Source organism: Salmo trutta, chromosome 15 (genome assembly GCF_901001165.1).
Source record: "Salmo trutta chromosome 15, fSalTru1.1, whole genome shotgun sequence".
Taxonomy (NCBI): Eukaryota; Metazoa; Chordata; class Actinopteri; order Salmoniformes; family Salmonidae; genus Salmo; species Salmo trutta.
In genome coordinates this window covers 25,882,121-25,901,080 of record NC_042971.1, presented here as the reverse complement: position 1 = coordinate 25,901,080, position 18,960 = coordinate 25,882,121, and the positions used below count along the sequence as shown (strand labels likewise).

The window sequence follows — 18,960 nt, the reverse complement described above, 5'->3', positions numbered from 1 at the left end:
ATTGTTCAGTTGAATTTATCATTCACTCACTCCTACTGCCTAAAACTGTGTCACAAAACAATGGTCTCAATTGGCATGCACGAGGGCCTGGACCATGTGAAACGCCAGTAGGACACCAAACAAGAGCACTATTTTAATCAAGGAAAGATTTTATCATGCAAAGACGCTGCACATGACTCGATGAATGAGGGTGGCAATATTCTCCTCAAAGACCATTCAGAAATGTTTTGCATTTAGTTAATAATTCAATTGAATAGCACATTTTAGAGCACTTGACATCCCGTATTCTAATGTTAAGCGAGTGCAGATCACAACTGGTATGGCTGCGCGACCAAAGGTGAAGAGTGAAGTTTTGTGGACCAGCCCTGTGAGTTAGTAACTACTCAGCTGGAGGACAAAGTGATAGCGGCCAGATGAAAACACTGATGCAAAGTGACAGGTTCCCAGGCATTCGGTGACACCGTCGCCCCCTAACCCCTCCACTCTCTCATTGGTTCTAGTCAGGCCTACTCTTTGACCTGCGTAGATCAAGAGGACCCCTCCCTGCCGTAAAAGCACAGGGGGCTGCCCTGAAGCGGGGCTTATCGCAGCCACACATGCAAATGCAGAATAAATGAATGCGCAAAGAGCCCTTCCGGGTAAAACTGAACTCTGCCAGAGTCGACCTGGAGAAGATGGAATGTAAATGAGCTTACTACTGATTCCCAACCACAACTTCTAATCAGAGACCATTATTTTTATATATATATATATATATATATATATATATATATATAGATAGATAGAGAGTCCACACAGTTTCTTCTCAGCAGTAGGTATCTTACTGGATATAGCATGTTATACAACGGGTGGGTCTAATCCTGGATGCTGATTGGTTAACTGCATTCCAGCTGGTGTCTATTCCACAAGTTACCACCGGCTAAATCTATGACGTTGAAATACCTATTTACTCTGTTCCATCTGACTGCGCCATCCACTGTCTCATCAGCCCAGCCAAGCACTTTATAAACTTGATCTCCACTATAAAAAGCATCCAGACATTATCTCCCATTTCTTTTACACTAGCATTTGGTTTTCAACAGTGGAGACTTGGATAAACTTTGCTGTCTGTCTCTCCGACATTTGCAACATTGTTTCAATATGGAAATTCGATATCCAGCTGTCCCATAGTAATAAACATGTCGGGAGTCCGGACAAAACAGACAGGCAGGCAGCTTTTCTCAGACAGTCGAAATCATGAATCAACTGGCATAATTTTTATGGATATGTACAGGTAAAATTAAATGAAATGCAGCTAGTTTGCTGTCTTTCCAGCTATAGTTTGAAGTGTGTCGTTGGCTAGTTCCTCTAAACAAGTGTTCTGAAAAGAGTACATTTTCTATGCCAGGCGAAATCGTGCATCAATAGCTCATTATGGATGCATCCAAATAAATGTCACTAAAAACAGCTTAAACAAACACAAAATGCAGCTACTTACTACTGTTTTTCTGGCTGCACAGTTTGATGTGACTAAGTTGGCCGTAGTTGGCTAGCTAGCACGCAAAGGATAAGAATGTTTGCCACCCAGTATGTCAATGGAACATTTAGAAAGAACGACTGGGCTTCGAGGGCATTATCATTCACTCCTACTGCCCAAAATACAGAACAAAAAGACTTAATGACTGGGTGACAGAACAAACTACTAGCTGGCTTAGGTAGCAAACTTAGATTTGTGTCAGGACTATATGGGGCAGCAGGTAGCCTAGTGGTTAGACTAATAACCAACCTAGTGGTTGGACTAATAACTGAAAGTTTGCAAGATCAAATCCCCGAGCTGACAAAGTAAAAATCTGTTGTTCTGCCCCTGAACAAGGCAGTTAACCCACTGTTCCTAGGCCGTCATTGAAAATAAGAATTTGTTCTTAACTGACTTGCTTAATAAATATCTTGTGGAAGGATTAAATAGTATGAATAAATTCATCAAAATAATGTTTTTAATGGAAATATGTTGGTAACCCCTTGTATGGCACGATTTGCAACAACACCCATGACAATATCTCCTCCAAACACCGACTTCTTGAGCATTATCACTTTAATATTGCATATACTATTGAAGTTTGCTGCTCTCTTGCACTGTTACAACGCTCAGCCCTCCTCTCCCATATCAAGCCTGATGACATTTGCTCGGCAGCTGAAGGACTCTGAGGTATTTTCTTTGAGAGGCTTGCGTTATCTTTGCTTGAACTGCACTATATTTAGTCGCAATGGAATGAGGGAAGACCACAAAGCCCATGTACATTTCTGAACTTGAAATTTGCCTGTATGCATTACCATTAGATATTGAATCATTTTATGACGAGTTAACATTTCTCCAGTGACTGTTTCAATCATCATATAGATGCAACCAATGTGACGTCATTCCCTGATCTGGTATCCACTATCAACCCTAGCATCCTGGATAGAAAAGGACTTTCCCTGATCTAGTATCCACTAGCAACCCCAGCATCCTGGATAGAAGAGGACTTTCCCTGATCTGGTATCCACTAGCAACCCCAGCATCCTGGATAGAAGAGGAATTTCCCTGATCTGGTATCTACTAGCAACCCCAGCATCCTGGATAGAAGAGGACTTTCCCTGATCTGGTATCCACTAGCAACCCCAGCATCCTGGATAGAAAAGGACTTTCCCTGTTCTGGTATCCACTAGCAACCCCAGCATCCTGGATAGAAAAGGACTTTCCCTGATCTGGTATCCACTAGCAACCCCAGCCTCCTGGATACAAAAGGACTTTCCGCCGGTGCCATATTTAGCCTGTTCAGTTATTACCCAATGCTGAAAAGAGAGAGGAAAAATGGCAAGGCAAGTCTAGCGACAACCTGTGATTCGAGGAAATGAGGCACAAAGATGATGTGTGAATCTTAGGGTACTATCACAACATATTGTCCAATCACAGCATAGCAATAGTGGCCAAATGTTAAAGTTGCCTAGGGTTAAATACACTGAACAAATTAGGCCCTAATCTATAGATTTCACATGACTGGCATCTGTTGGTCACAGATTTTTTTTTAAAGTAGGGGCGTGGATCAGAAAACTAGTCAGTATCTGGTGTGACCATCATTTGCCTCATGCAGCGTGGCACATCAGCTGCCAGGAATTGTGTACAGATCCTTGCGACACGGGGCTGTGCATTATCATGCTGAAACATGAGGTGATGGGATGAATGGCACGACAATGGGCATAAGGATATCGTCACGTTATCTCTGCATTCAAATTGCCATCGATAAAATGCAATTGTGTTGGCTTATGTCTGCCCATAACATAACCCCACCTAGACCATGGGGCACTCTGTCCACAACGTTGACATCAGCAAACCACTTGACCACACAACGCCATACACGCTGTCCGCCATCTGCCTGGTACAGCTGAAACCACTATTCATCCGTGAAGAGCACACTTCTCCAGCGTGCCAGTGGCCATTGAAGGTGAGCATTTGCCCACTGAAGACGATTACGACACCAAACTGCATTCAGGTCAAAATCCTGGTGAGGACGACGAGCAAGCAGATGACCTTCCCTGAGACTGTTTCTGACAGTTTGTGCAGAAATTCTTTGGTTGTGTAAACACAGTTTCATCAGCTGTCCGGGTGACTGGTTTCAGATGATCCCGCAGCTGAAGAAGCCGGATCTGGAGGTCCTGGACTGGCGTGGTTACATGTGGTCTGCGGTTGTGAGGCTGGTTGGACGTACTGCCAAATTCTCTGAAATGATGTTGGAGGCGGCTTGTGGTAAAGAAATGCATATTCAATTCTCTGGCAATAGCTCTGGTGGACATTCCTGCAGTCAGCATGTCAGTTGCATGTTCCCTCAACTTGAGACATCTGTGGCATTGTGTTGTGGGGCAGAACTGTACCTTTTAGAGTAGCCTTTTATTGTCCCCAGCACAAGGTGCACCTGTGTAATGATCATGCTGTTTAATCAGCTTCTTGATATGCCACACCTGTCAGGTGGATGATTACCTTGACAAAGGATAAATGCTCACTAACAGGGATGTAAACACATTTGTGTATATAATTGGAGAGAAATAAGCTTTTGGAAAATGTTTTATCTTTTATTTTAGCTCACGAAACATGGGACCAACACTTTACACCAACATCCACATTTATATTTTTGTTCATTGTATTTCATTGCCGCCTACGCACAGATGCTTATATTGCTCCTCGGGTTTCATCTGTGCCCATCTGTGACAGCAGACAAACCTTTCATTTCAGAATATCTTGTCAGAGCTCAAGCTTGGAGGATGAACAGATGGATCCAGTGTTTGATTGAAACCAGAGGTTATTTGTATCATCCAATAAGAACAGAAGTGGCACTTTACTAAAGCAAATGGTGGGCGATTTTGCTTATCGTCTAAGAAACGAGATGAAAATTCAACTAAATACCTCTGGTAATGGTCTTAGTCGGCCCACGGTGCTAATCTTCACTTCTTATATAAAGAGGCTTCAGTGTGCCCTCGCCACTATGTTACCCCAACAACAATGTTAAACTGTGTTGGACCTGAAGCGTAAAAATAGGGGTGAGAGGGGATGACAAAGTTGACCCGTCAAGTCAGCTGTCGAGAGTGACCTCCACTGAGGAGCTGGAGGTCACTGACACTGCTGGATGACCTCAGCTGTGACAACATAACCTGCGGTCACTCGGCCTGCAAGCTTTGCCCTAAAACCGGTCCCTGCTATTGTTGTTGTTGTTCTCACTGAAGACTTGAGGTCAGTTTGGCACATTTTCACTAAGGACTTACCACCAGTGTTTTCCCCAAAAGGCTCAGACTTTTCTGTTTCCATCTAAGTTTCCATCTAATGGGCCATTGCTCCGGCGGACCTGATCTAACCTGGGGCCAAGCCCAGGCCACTGGTACTTTTTTCAGCTGGGATTTACATAATTGGCTAACTGTGAACATGGGTTAACAACACTTTCCACGGTTAACACTTTCTCACAAAGAACTGTCTTGATGATGCAGTGGTTTTTGAATCAGCTCTTCACAAGTCCTCAGTGTCAGCCCAAGCTATATGGAAACATATAGTTTATATAACATATAGTTTATATATAGTTCCCAAAAAATAACACTGCATTAACATAATCACTGGTGACACAATGGTGCTGTAATAGAAAACCCACATTTAGCCACTTTTCCCCCAGTTCATAAAAATGGTGGGCTACCACCAGCAGCGTTGGGTAGGTTACTTTCTAAATGTAATCTGTTAGTTACCTATCCAAAACTGTAGTTTTCTATTTATTTTTTATTTAACCTTTTTATTTAACTAGGCAAGTCAGTTAAGAACAAATTCTTATTTACAATGACGGCCTAGGAACAGTGGGTTAACTGCCTTGTTCAGGGGCAGAATGAAAGATGTTTACCGTGTGTAATCAGTAAATAACGTAACTTTTGGATTACCCAAACTCAGTAATGTAATCTGATTACTTCTGGATTACTTTCCCCACAAGAGGCAGAAAAGAACAAAAATTATCCATCAAACGCATTTGACTTGAGGTCAGACTCCCTCAGGTGGAACAAACTTAAACTTGCACCTTTTTTCAATGCTGAATTTAATGTCATTGAGAGAACAGAAATGTGTCATAATGTATTTTTTTGCAAACATTCTTTCTGAATTTAAAAGTATTCAAAAGTATCTGTAATCTGATTACAATGTTTTTTTCCCTTCTGGTAACAGATTACATTTGTTTTGTAATCAGATTACATGTAAGAGTAACTGTATTCAGTTACTCCCCAACCCTGACAACCAGCGCTCCTGGTTACTGGTGGGGGAAGGGAAAGCGGTCCAGGAATTTGCATGTTTTGCTATAGAAACTGTGGAAACTGGAACATGCTTTGTTTGGGGTCAGTGCTAATGCTTTCTTAGAAAGGAGTTTATTCTATATGGAATATAAATGTCAATTTATGAATTCATTAGTCTGGCCGAGTCCAGAGACAGTGTATATATTTGCAGCTAAGCTATGTGGGAATTGGCATCTCCTAAGGCTAAAACAAATCAGATTCGTATTTTTGAGAGGAAGCAAAGCATGCCACTGAGATTAGGCTATTTTTATTTTACTTCTGTTGAACACTATCCTGTCTAACAGTATTGTGAAAGCATTTGGTTTTAGTGGGATCAAAGTAACTCAAACCACAATGTGGTTTACCCTGCACATTTCATGAAGGGCCTCCCAGAAAAGTTCTCGCAGCACCGACCAAAGAAAAACACTCTCTGTAACCAGGTTTTTATCCAACCATTTCATTCGAAGGAATAACCTGACATATGAAAAAAATCACGACTGGGCGGACAGAAACAGGAAATTCTGGTACAATTTTATGAATGTCGACAGACAATTTGTTTGTTCAACATGGTGGGATCTTTTTGTTTCAGTAAAATTAATTATGCGAGAAATGGCGGTGGAAACGCCTTTATGCGCAAATATTGATACAATTACCATCATATCAAAGTAATCTTAGAGTCAAGTGATGATGTGTGGTCCTCCACCTACGACTCGGAAAGCATGCAATTTATTAGGCTACAGATGAAATAATTGATGATGAACTTAACAGGGTGGTCAAAGTGCACGGTGATGAGCTTGATGCTCCTTTCCAATAAAATCAAGGGTCTTATTGTGGTGACATGTTGATCGATGCTTGGCTGCCGTTTTGACAAATAAAAAATTATAATCTCATCATGTAGGTAGCTTACCCGCACTGTATCTGCAAGCTGTTGGCTAGAGCACGTGCCAAGACCAGTGGGCACATTGGCTATATACTGTAATGCAACAGTTTTTCTGACTAAACCATCAGTATAGTTGAAAATGTGATGGAAACCCATTTAACTTGTATTTTTTTATTCAGTACATAAAAAAAGTTATTTTTACGTGCACAGCCTTTTATCCGCAATAAGTCAGTTTGATGGAAACACATCTCTGGTGGGAAAATGTACATATTGTTTTATGCACATTTTTGAATATTCGCATAAAAATCTGTCACCAATTGAATGGAAACCTAGCTAGTGGTTAAGTACAGTGAGCTCCAAAAGTATTGGGACAGTGACAATTTTAGTTTTTGTTTTGTCTCTGTACTCCAGCACTGAATAATTGAAATTATACATTGACTAGGAGGTTAAAGTGCAGACTGTCAGCATTAATTTGAAGGTATTTCCATCCATATCGAATTAACCGTTTAGAAATTACAGCACTTTTTGTACATACATGTAGTCCTCCCATTTTAGGGGACCAAAAGTATTGGGTCAAATTCACTTATGTGTATTAAAGTACTCAAAAATTAATATTTGGTCCCATATTCATAGCACACAATGACTACATCAAGCTTGTTACTCTACAAATGTGTTGGATGCATTTGCTGTTTGTTTTGGTTGTTTCAGATTATTTTGTCTCCAATAGAAATGAATGGTAAATAATGTATTGTCATTTTGGCGCCACTTTTATTGTAAATACGAATAGAATATGTTTCTAAACAATTCTACATTAATGTGGATGCTACTATGATTATGGATAATGCTGAATGAATTGTGAATAAACATTCCCCAAAATGCTAACCTCTCACCATTACAATAAGGAGGTTAGCAATTTATTTGGGGGGGTGATATGTATGCCTCTAACTTCCTTACTCATCATTATTCAATATTCTGTAATCATGGTAGCATCCAGTGTTTAGAAACATATTCTAGTCTAATTTACAATGAAAGGGACTCCAAAATGACACTATACATTATTACCATTCATTTCTATTGGGCACAAAATAATCTGAAACGCAAGCTAAACAAACAGCAAATGCATCCAACAAATTTGGAGATTCCCAAGCTTGATGTAGTCATTGCGTGCTATGACTATGGGACCAAATACTTAACTTTTTACTATTTAATACACATATAAGTGAATTGTGTCCTAATACTTTTGGTCCTCTAAAATGGGGGGACTATGACCAACTCAGTGGCCTTGTGGTTAGTGTCCACCCTGAGATTGGAAGGTGGTGAGTTCGATCCGGCCAAATCATACCAAAGACTGTAAAAATGGGATCCGATGCGAACCAGATGCATCTCTGGGACCCGATGCGTCTCTGCTTGGCACGCAGCATTAAGTAGATAGATCGGGGGTAAGGCCTGTGATAGACGAGGGTCCTGTCCAGGGGTGTACTTGTACTTCAAGCTGCCTCACACTACAGAAACCGGAGATAGGTTCCTGCTTCTATGAGCCATTCCAGCTCTCACACGCCAAGGCTTGTGCAAGGCTACTTACTTATGTACAAAAAGTGGTTCAACGATTCAACCGATATGGATGAAAATACCCTCTGTAAATTTCTCACTCTTATTATTATTATTATTATTATTATTCCCGATTCATTCAGCCTTATCCATAATCAGTCTACACTTCAACCTCCTAGTCATTGTATCATTTCAAATCCAAAGTGCTGGAGTACAGAGCCAAAACAACAAAAAATATGTCACTCTGCCAATACTTTTGTAGTTCACTGTATGTGGTGACAAAAACTGTAACCTAGTTTTGCTTGCGAAGATAAATATTTACTCTTTGGAGGCATTCCAAGTGTTCACATAGCCTCCCTCGCCTACAAGTTAAACTCTCTGCAGGCCAAGACACTGTGGAGGTACAGAAGTGCAGTTACCCGAGTGGCTGAATTGGAGAATGTATGACCTTTTCTACACCTTGGCCAACAGGCAGCCATGCAGAACTTTTAAGAGCAGTAGAGGGAGAAGAGGGCTTAAGTCTTGAGGTGTTGTACTGGACATTATTTCTTAGCACTAGAGCCACGTTTAACACAATATGGAGTGGAAGTTGCAGAGCACAGAAACACATCCCATCCAATGCCATTGCTAACTAAGGAGGATAATGAATTGCTCTGTGGACACCACTTGCTCAGCGAACGCACAGCCTCCTCCTCCTGGGGGAACTGAATCAATGGAGCAGTTTAAAAATAACGAGGAATATTATCCGCTTCACGTGCTGTTGAATGTTCACTGAGGATATGTGTCAAATTGCTAATCACGTGTTTGTGTGCATTACACAAAAAAAATGTTTGAAGACAACAACTAGAAGATACTTTGCAAACTAGGTACTTTAATGTCTGGGGTTTTTCAAAGGGGCATGGGAGTATCTTGCTGAGGTGCTAGGCAGCGTTGTCACTTGGGGATTTCACTGGGAAGCTTAATTGGAACCCTCCATTTATGACTTCACACTCCTCTATAACTTTCTTTTACTACCAGAAGGGGAAATATTTGTGAAATTCCCAATAGGAAAACACCATAGAAAGCTAGGATCCAATTCACATGCAGGCATCCTTTCTCTAGTCATCAGTTCAATCACCATCGCTCCATGTCATCTGCATGTATAATTCGAAATGAAGCTAAGGGACGGCTTTTTTCTCCAGTTGCTCTGCTATTGTTTTATTCAGCACTGCTAAACCTGGGATTCTATCAGGGCATTACACTAAGATTACCGAGAAGAACCAGCCTTCCCTCTTGAGGAGGGCGAGGGATATTAAAAAACATTCATGTAAATTGCCAGATGGCACACGGCTGTGCCCTGCCAGGAAGACGGGAAAGAGAGAAGTAAAGACAGGGTAATATAGGTCACAGAGCACTTTTATGGTTTGAGGGCTTAAACTACACACACAAAGGCACACACACTGCAAAGATCTGTCCGTCCACTGTATATGAACCCAGTGGGAAACACTAGAGCAGCCTCTCAGGCGCAGGTGTCGGGCTGCGTCATGGCACTGGGAAGAGTCTCTCCCAGAGCAAGGCGGAGAGAGAATGGACAGGAAGACAGAGGCGTCATAGGGCAGGATGTGGCAGACGGGAAGAGAGACGGGAGATACCTGTCCCACAGTGCACAGTCATCACTTCCTCATTGTCGCCCTGACTCCGAATGCTTTACTGGCCACTGCCGCCGATCCGCTAATGCCCCCATCAGGAAAGCTCCATCTGTTGCTGTGCAAACGCTAAGGAGGATGTCATTGTTAAGAGGATGTATGTTCAAGCAAGGGCCCGGCCTGCTGGATCCGCTCTATCTCTTGTATTGTTCAGCTGGCCTCGCCTGCCAACCCAGGGAAATGATTAGGAATTCAGACTTCCTGTCTGCAGACTAGTCTATTTTGTGTGTAAATTACCAAACGTCGGGACTCGTCGGGGACAGTATATATTTTCACAGTATAATTTAGTATGTCGTTTAAAAAGCTGCCTTCTGCACTCCCAAAGACTGTGTTGTGGCTTTAATATTAGGCTCTGGATGTAGATGGAATTTAATGTTATTCCTTTTGACTGGGGTTTTTGCAAGTTTTTTTCCTGGACAGTTGTTTCTAGGCCAGACCTCACAAAAGTTTCAAGCTAACTTAAGCACCAAACATGCACTAATACTGTCTTATTTACAGCCTTAGCTAGCCTTTTAGTCAGTAAATTCAAAAGAAAGCTGTTTGGTGAAATCAAAGACAAAGTAATGCTTAGTAATATATTTAGGCAAGCTGATATGGGTTTATTGTCTTAAAGATGGAAACGGCAGTAGGGGGGAAACCGCGCCACTGGCCGCCCCACCACTATTGTTATTGTTTCTGTCGAGCTGAGGAGTGTCATGAGTCCAATGATTTCCGAAGGGGAAAAACGGTGTTCGTTGTTTGCAGTAACTTCTTTGTTGTTGTAATAATCACAAACTGATGTGGCTGTTTCAAGGATTCCAGCTTTAATGTGCACACGATCATCAACAGGTTTTTATTTTATCAAGTTGTACCATGAGATACTTGGCCTCTATAATTACCTCATTAACATACACTCCTACCTCACGTCACGACTGAAATCATTGGCACCCTTGATAAAGATGAGCAACAAAAAGTTATATAAAGAAAAGGGTTCAAAATGATTGGCAACCCTGTTTTCAATACTCCCGGCACCCTCCCCTTGTGAGTATAACGGCACTGAGCCTTTTCTAAAATGTTTTATTGAGATTGGAGAACGCATTGGGAGGGATCTTAGACAATTTCTCCATACATAACCTTTCCAGGTCCTTATGGACCACAAGTTTTCTGGGGGCCATTACAAAATGTTGATTTTGTGGTCAATTAACCATTTCTTTGTGGATTTTTGATGCATGCCCTGGGTTATTGTCTTGCTGGAAAATCCACTTGCGGCCAAGTTCCAGCCTCCTGCCAGAGACAACCATGTTTTTCTTAAAAATATCCTGGTACTGGGTAAAGTTCATTATGCCGTTGGCCTTAACAAGGACCCAAGGACCAGTGGAAGCAAAATAGCCCCATAACTTCAAAGATTCACCACTACCTGGGGAAGGCAGGTAGCCTAGCGATTAGTTGCTTGTTCAAATCCCAGAGCTGGCAAGTTGGAAAAATCTTCCATTCTGCCCTTGAGCAAGGCAGTTGACCCCCACAACAACTGCTCCCTGGGTGACGATGACGTGGATGTCGATTTTAAGGCAGCCCCCCTTCAGAGATTGAGGGGTTGGGTTAAATATGGAAGAGACATTTTGGTTGAATGCATTCAGTTGTGCAACTGACTAGGTATCCCCTTTCCCCTTCTATATTTTACAGTAGGTATGAGGTTCCATTTTGGATATGCATCCTTCTTTCGACGCTAAACCCACCACTGGTGTGCGTGGCCAAAGAGCTCTATTTTCATAACCAAGGGTATGTCTTCGTGTCCCTTGATATTCTGGAATAGAGGAATATGTTTCAGGCTTTGACAAAACAATTTGATGTTTCAGTTTAGAAACACAGTAAATTAGCTTTTCAGTCAAGCATTGTTACAGTATTAACAAAATACTGTATTTTATACTGCTTTTATTCCTTGTCACTTCTAATGCTTGTGGGCTTTTTAAAAGGCAAAATTAAAAACTTTTTCCTCTCAGGGCCTAACTTTTGTTGTCTGTCTGAACTAGAACTGTATGAAATGGATCACATCTCGAGAGACAAAGCCCAAAATACTGTTATTAAAGATTCATAGCCATTAACATTAGCAATGTGGGGAACATTAAAGTTTCAAAGGTTTACACTAAAGAAGAATTACTCATAGTCCTTCCTTTCCATCGCTCTCACTCCTGAACTTTAGCGATCAATCAATCGAAATTTACAGAATGGTTACCTGGAGGAAAATGGAGGAGGGTCGTGCTTTTTCAATTTCAGTCAAGGGGAGGGTTAAGTATTTTTTTAAACCTAGTCCAGGGGAGGATCATGTCATTTGTAATTGATTTAATTTCTGTATTTCTCAGTGGTTTAGAATTAGTTGCTTATTAAGTTTAAAGTTTAAATATCACATGCACAAGTTCAGTAAAATGCATTTCTTGCAAACTCAAAACCCAACAATGCAATAATCAATAACAATGTATTACTAGAAAAAAACACGAGAAATACGATTAAGAAATATGAAATACTTTTGTGTATTTAAGTAAGCATACTATATACAGGAAATATTTAAAAAGACAGGTCCAATACCATATTTACATGTGCAGGGATACTGGAGTGATGGAGATAGATATGTATAGGGGTAAGGGGATTAGGCAACAAGATGGAAGAGAAACAGAGTACCAGTAGCTTGCGGGTGTGGAGTCAATATAAACGTATGTACATATTATGTGTGAGTGAGAACATTATGGAGTGTGTGTGTTTTGTAGTGACAGTGTGTGTTTGTGAGTGTGCATAGACAGTGAAAAGATTGAAATAAAAGGTAAAAAAGATGCATGGTTAACTCTGATAGTCCGTGTAGCTATTTTGTTATGAAATTATCAGTCATATTGCTTGGGGACAGAAGCTGTTCAAGAGCTAGTTGGTGTCAAACTTGATCTACCAGTACCTCTTGCCATGCTGCAGCAGAAATCATAGTCTATGGCTTGAGTGGTTGATTTCTTTGACAATTTTTCAGGCCATCTTTTCACACCGCCTGATATAGAGGTCCTGGATGGCAGGGAGCTCAGCCCCAGTGATGTTATGTCCGTACAACCCTCAAACCTCCTGAGGGGGAAGAGGCATAGTCGCGTCTTCCCGACTGTGCGTGTGTGTTTGGACCATTTTAAGTTTTTAGTGATTTTGACACAGAGGAACTTGAAGCTGACTACCTGCTCCACTGCTGCCCTGTCGCCCCGTCCACAATCAACTCCTTGGTCTTGCTGACGTTGATGGAGAGGTTGTTGCTCTGGCATCACACTGCCAGGTCATTGACCTCCCTGTAGGCTGACTCATCGTCGCCGGTGATCAGGCCTACCACCGCCGTTTCATCAGTGAACTTGATAATGGAGTCGTGCGTGGCCACACAATCGTGGGTGAAGGGGACTAAGCGGCCCCTGTGTTAAGGGTCAGCGTGGCGGAGGTGACGTTGTCTACCCTCACCTTCTGGCGTCGGCCCGTCAGGAAGTCCAGGATCCAGTTGCAGAAGGAGGTGTTAAGATCCAGAGTCCTAAGCTTGGTGACGAGCTTGGAGGGGACAATGGTGTAATCAATGAACAGCATTCTCACAGGTATTCCTCGTATCTAAGTGTGTGAGGGCAGTGTGGAGTGCAATTGAGATTGCGTTGTCTGTTGGGGCTGTATGCAAATTGGAGTGGGTCTAGGGTGTCTGGGATGCTTGAGTTGATGTGTGCCATAACCAGCCTCTCAAAGCACTTCATGATTACAGAACTGAGAGCTACAGAGCGGTAGTCATTGTGGCATGAAGCTTTAGAGTTTTTAGGAACAGGAATGATGGTGGTCATCTTAAAACATGGAGATCACAGACTGGGACCAGGAGAGGTTAAAAAGTACCGTGAATATGCCTGCCAGCTATTCTACGCATGCCCTGAGAACCCTCCCTGGAATACCGTCGGGGTCCCCGGCCTTGCGGGTGTTGACCTGATTTAAAGACTCTTCTCACGTCGGTCTCAGAGATGGCAAGATCACCCAATCCTTTGGGTCGTTGACAGCCCTCACACCTGGCTCAATAGTTGTTGTCAAAGCATGCCTACAATGCATTAAGTTCATCTGGTAGAGAGGCATCGTTAGGCAGATCATGGTTGGGTATTCCTTGGTAATCCGTAATGGACTGTAGCCCCTGCCACGTGGCTATATTAGGCCATATATCGATGTGTGTTTGTCTGGTAGAGAGGCATCGTTGGGCAGATCACGGTTGGGTTTCTTTGTAATCCGTAATGGACTGTAGCCCCTGCCACATTCGGATATATATCTATATATACGGCTATATATATGCCCGATGCCACCCCTCATCTCTGATTCTCCACTGGGCACGCAATATCATGTGCACCTATAGGCTATTTGGTGTGTTCTCAATCAAATGATCCATAGCCTATAGGCTGTAGTTTACGAAGTCCATGCTCGGAGAAGCACAGAGCAAAGTTACATTTCTAACATAGATGCTGTGACGGTGTAAATACAACTAGGCTGCATTTAACACGGCAATGAATATTCCAACCCTGAGCCTCGACCTGCTCTGATCTTGCTCTGATCTTGCTGATAAAAAGATAAATGTGTGTCCTGTCTAACCAATGGCTGTGCTGTGTAGGCCTAGGGTGGGAGTTCAGGAGGAGAGTCAAAGGCTTCTTACAATGTTTTTGTTGTTGATTATAGGTCTAGTCCAAAAAAATGCACTATCTTGCGCAGGGACTATGCCTATGTTCTGTTCAGTTTGAGAAAGAGAGCACGGTGATGAGGACTGGAGGTGAACTTTGATAGCTTACTACTTTAGTTGATTTTATTCAAAATAATTTGTTTCTTGCTCAGGATGTATTTATCAGAGTTATTGACCTCACAATAAGCCAGATCCGAGTAGCCTAACTTACACTGTGGTGCAGAAACTTGAAGCAGCAGCTGCAGCAAAATCAATCGGAAATGTAGGCAAATTCGAGTAGGCATAATTCATTTTAATTTGACTTTACTAACAGCAAGAGGGCTTTCTGTTGGAGCCTATTTCTTCCTATTTAAAAAATAAAGAGGTAGGCTTACCTGTTTGACAGGCGAAATGAGGCTATAAGCTGCTATATCCATAGATTTGTAGGTCAATGCTACACTCACCTTGCACTCTTTAAATGGCTTACCTCTGTGTCAGTGACGGGCTGTTAAGTTAAAACCAAGACTTGAATTGAGGGGGTATGAGAGGGTATGCCATAGGCCTACCTTTTTATTAAATAAAATGGAAAAAACAGTCCTACCCCTTGTTAGCTAAACATTTTGAAGAAAATAAAATGGTTCCGATTTATATAAAGTGATCTATAACAGTGCTTTGGTCGGCGATGCTTTACGCTACAAACAAGTTGTAAAATAACGGGAAAGATGTGACTCTGACGGATATGGGGTTTTCATTGTTTAATTTTCTATGACATTCAGAGGCTGAGCTACAACCTTTAACCGAGGAGACAAGAAATGTACTTTGCTTGGGAAGTAATCTAATTCTGTCACTGTCAATTGATTAAGCTATTCATTTTCTGTACAATATAATGTTGTTTAAACCCAGACAGCTTTTAGGGAAACACTTGTGACCTTTTTTTTTGGGTTAAGCCACAGAAGAAGAGTAGCCAGCAGTTAAAGCTTACATTTTTCTGCGTTGGTCGGCCTAGGGTGGAAAGGTAGGCCTAACTTTTGAAAGTACCATGCTCAGATAAAAATGTTTACAAACAGGGACAGGTTCGTTGCAAACAAGACACACTGATTTGGCATTGCAGAAATATGGTAAGATAAACACACAGGCCTATTTCTCTGTCCATCCTTAGCCTGCAATTTCAGTAATTTGTGTGGAATTAAAAAATATTCTCCTAATATGTAAAATGAAGTACAATTGCGTGAAATGTTTCTAAAAGGCTTTTTTTTTCTTTCTCTGACCTGCAAATACGATGATAGATTCATGCAATGTTTTTACCATAAAGGTGATCTTTCTACCCCTACTCTTGTCCACAGTGGTATGCCAACCCACAACCTTCTGGCCCGCAGCCCTGTGTGCTATCAAAATTCCTGTGTTGCCATGTAATGCTGACAGGACGAAGAACAGTTTCTAAAACTGCATATCTAAGGCTCTGGTCTGTCCAAGTAGTGAGGGTAAACAGATCACTCCCTTACTACATCTCATTTAATTGTTTAATCTTATATTGATGTAAGAGGGCGGATAATCACCTTTTTCAGCATGCGGGACAATGTATAGCATGGTGTTTAAACTGACGACATAAGGTAAACAAGCTGTGATCTAGTAATGATCTCAGAGACATTAGGGTAAGCAGCTTACCCTGTCTGCTTTAGAAGGCAACCCCAGACAGCTCCCTCAACCATGCGTGCATTGGATAGTGTATTGGATAGCAGGGAACTGGTATGATACCAAAGCAAGCTGACCTTGACTTAGTAGGAAGTGGGTGAGTGTCACAGAAAATACACCTACTTTAATGCCTGGGTGTGAGTAGAATTTCCTGGGGAATGGTCTACCAAAGGATCCGTGACCTTACGCTTTCAGGTCACCGACTCGCCTTACTGTGTGAAAGAACTGTGTGGTGCTTTGCTAATTCACTGTGTCAGCAGAGGCCCGGTGAACTCTAAAACAGTAAAAGGCTCTAAATGTGCTCCTGTCTTTTTAATGGATTGGGGGGCTTAGGCCTCTAGCAGCTACTTGAGCCTAAGCTTTAGTCTCAGGGAGACTATTCATGGGTGTATGACTGGGTTGGGATGCATGTGTGGGAGCATGGCCTTTCTGTGTGATTCTGCGGTGCACACTGCAAAAAGTGAAATCTAATCAAGCCTAAATATCTTATATTGAGTGATAATTCATTTATTAAAATTAGTGGGGGTTTTTCATACCAAGCTAAATTATCTACTATCATTGGCAGATAATTGTGCTTATTTTAACCTAAAAAAGGCCAGCACCAAACCAGTGTCTCTACGTTTGTACGTTTGGTAGAAAACAATAATGTTAAGTTCTATATCATCGTAAGTTAAAACATTTTGAAAACTGTGATTTTGAAACACTATGAGATTCACGGTGATGTAGGGAGCAAGAAAATACCCTCCCTCTGGCTAGAAACTTGTTGCAGTTTTTGAAAATCTTTTTTTATAAAAAATTTTATCCCACCCTGTGATGTCACAGAGAAACATTTTGTTGGACACTTATCTTTTTAACCACAGATCATAGAAACACACCGTTTTCACATATGTAGACACTGGTTTGGTGCTGGAAATAATGAATATGAGGTTGAAAAGTGATGGAGTTGCAATTCATTTATCTTATTTAAAGATAAGACGATTTAAGGTAAAATATCTTGAAATACATGTAAGATAAATTACTTGTATTAAGTATTATTTTTTTTTCGTTAAAACAAGTGAAATTATATGCCATTGATGTTCGATAATTTAGTTTGGTCAGAAGAAAACACTAATACTAGTAAATTATCACTAATATAAGATATTTAAGATTGCTTAGGTTTAACTTTTTACAGTACATCCCTCTGTCACAAACCAAAGCGGGCGTGTTTCCAGGGCACCCAAGGCCCATTACTGCTACATGGGCACACGTGTCAGCCAGCGGCTAGGCTGCCACTGGCACGGGAGAGCCCGCACCGAGAAGGGCACGTGTCTGCCTGCACAATTACCCACCGTGCGCAGAAACTGAGCTCGCCTTGCGTATGCCCGCATTGGTTTGCCCCGCCAGACTAAAAATGGAAGGTAACAGATTCAGGTCAGGGTACGCTGGAAAGAATGAAGAATGCGTCTGGGTGGGGTGGTAGACTGGGAGCAAGGGGATGGAGGGGTTTGATGTTAATTGAGTTTCTGGAATTTTGGATGAACTGACTGGTTAGAAACATGCCTAATGCAGGCATAACAGCCAGCTGACATACCACAGCCCTGCGAACAGCCACCAATGGACATTGCACGTGTGTGTAATGGCAAAGTTTGGCAGTAAGGCTCATGTTTCTTCCTTTCCTGTTTTGCAGGCTACTTCAACGTATTGGCAGTAATACTGAAAACAACGAATGATGCACCATGGGCCAACGAGTTTGAATGTAAGAGCCAATAGAGATGTCGTAATATATACACCAACACGACAATCAGTTACAGACATTTCCTGCTTGACCTTGACATGACACTAAGGAACCAGAACTAGATAACATCTATCCTTTGTTTCTTCCTTAAAAAAAAAACTTGCATCTAATTCCCTCTTGTCTCCTCTGGCAGCTATCGAATTGTCCTGTTTGATAGAGTCCATCTCCACAAAAAACCCAAGAATCGAATGGAAGAAAATTAAGGATGGGGAGCCCAGTTATGTCTACTTTGAGAAGAAGATCTCAGGTAACACAGATTCAACGGAGTGCTTTGTCGTAATGGCGTCTTCACTAATATCTCCAACATCAATATCAAAGTGACAAAACCCCCCCAAAAAATTCAAATCCTCTTACAGACACAAACAACTTGGACTAATGAAGGAATGACATTCTGTTTTATACTCATCAATTATGCCTGTATTAAATCAATGGGAACTTAAAGCATGTTTTTTTACTCCTGCAGGAGATTTGGAGGGCAGAGCAAGGATCAGAGAGCCTGCGACATTGGTGATAACCAACGCCACAAGATCAGACTCAGCCAGTTATCGTTGCGAGGTCAGCGCCCAGACTGACCTTAAATCCTTTGATGAGATTTTGATCAACCTTGTCATAAGAGGTAGGTCTATCATCCCACCCAGCCGCATTTCTTCATCTGCTCAACACATAATCACCAGCTTTTTGCACCAGAAGCACATCATTAGTTGTGTTACTACAGTAAACTGTGGTATAATATTGAAACCAGAACAAATTCAAGACTGTACACCCACACGAAGATGCATCACCTTGTGGCTATGACTGAAATGACATGTTTGGGGAAGGGAGCATTGCCGCTACCTCTGTGAAATTGCATGTTTGCCATCAGTCATTTGCGTTGCAATTCTTTAATGCATCTCATTTCACTGCTAAAATG

General features: G+C 41.7%; 1 protein-coding gene across 1 annotated transcript in view; it reads left to right on the top strand.

Annotated features, from left to right (window-relative positions):
• LOC115148689 (junctional adhesion molecule C) overlaps positions 1-18,960 on the top strand; it is a 50,025-nt gene that overhangs the window by 26,722 nt on the left and 4,343 nt on the right. Inside the window, exons 2-4 of the mRNA XM_029690793.1 lie at positions 17,943-18,011; positions 18,184-18,297; positions 18,514-18,666. Of these exons, the coding sequence (XP_029546653.1) occupies positions 17,943-18,011; positions 18,184-18,297; positions 18,514-18,666 (336 nt within the window). The remainder of the gene's footprint in view (positions 1-17,942; positions 18,012-18,183; positions 18,298-18,513; positions 18,667-18,960) is intronic.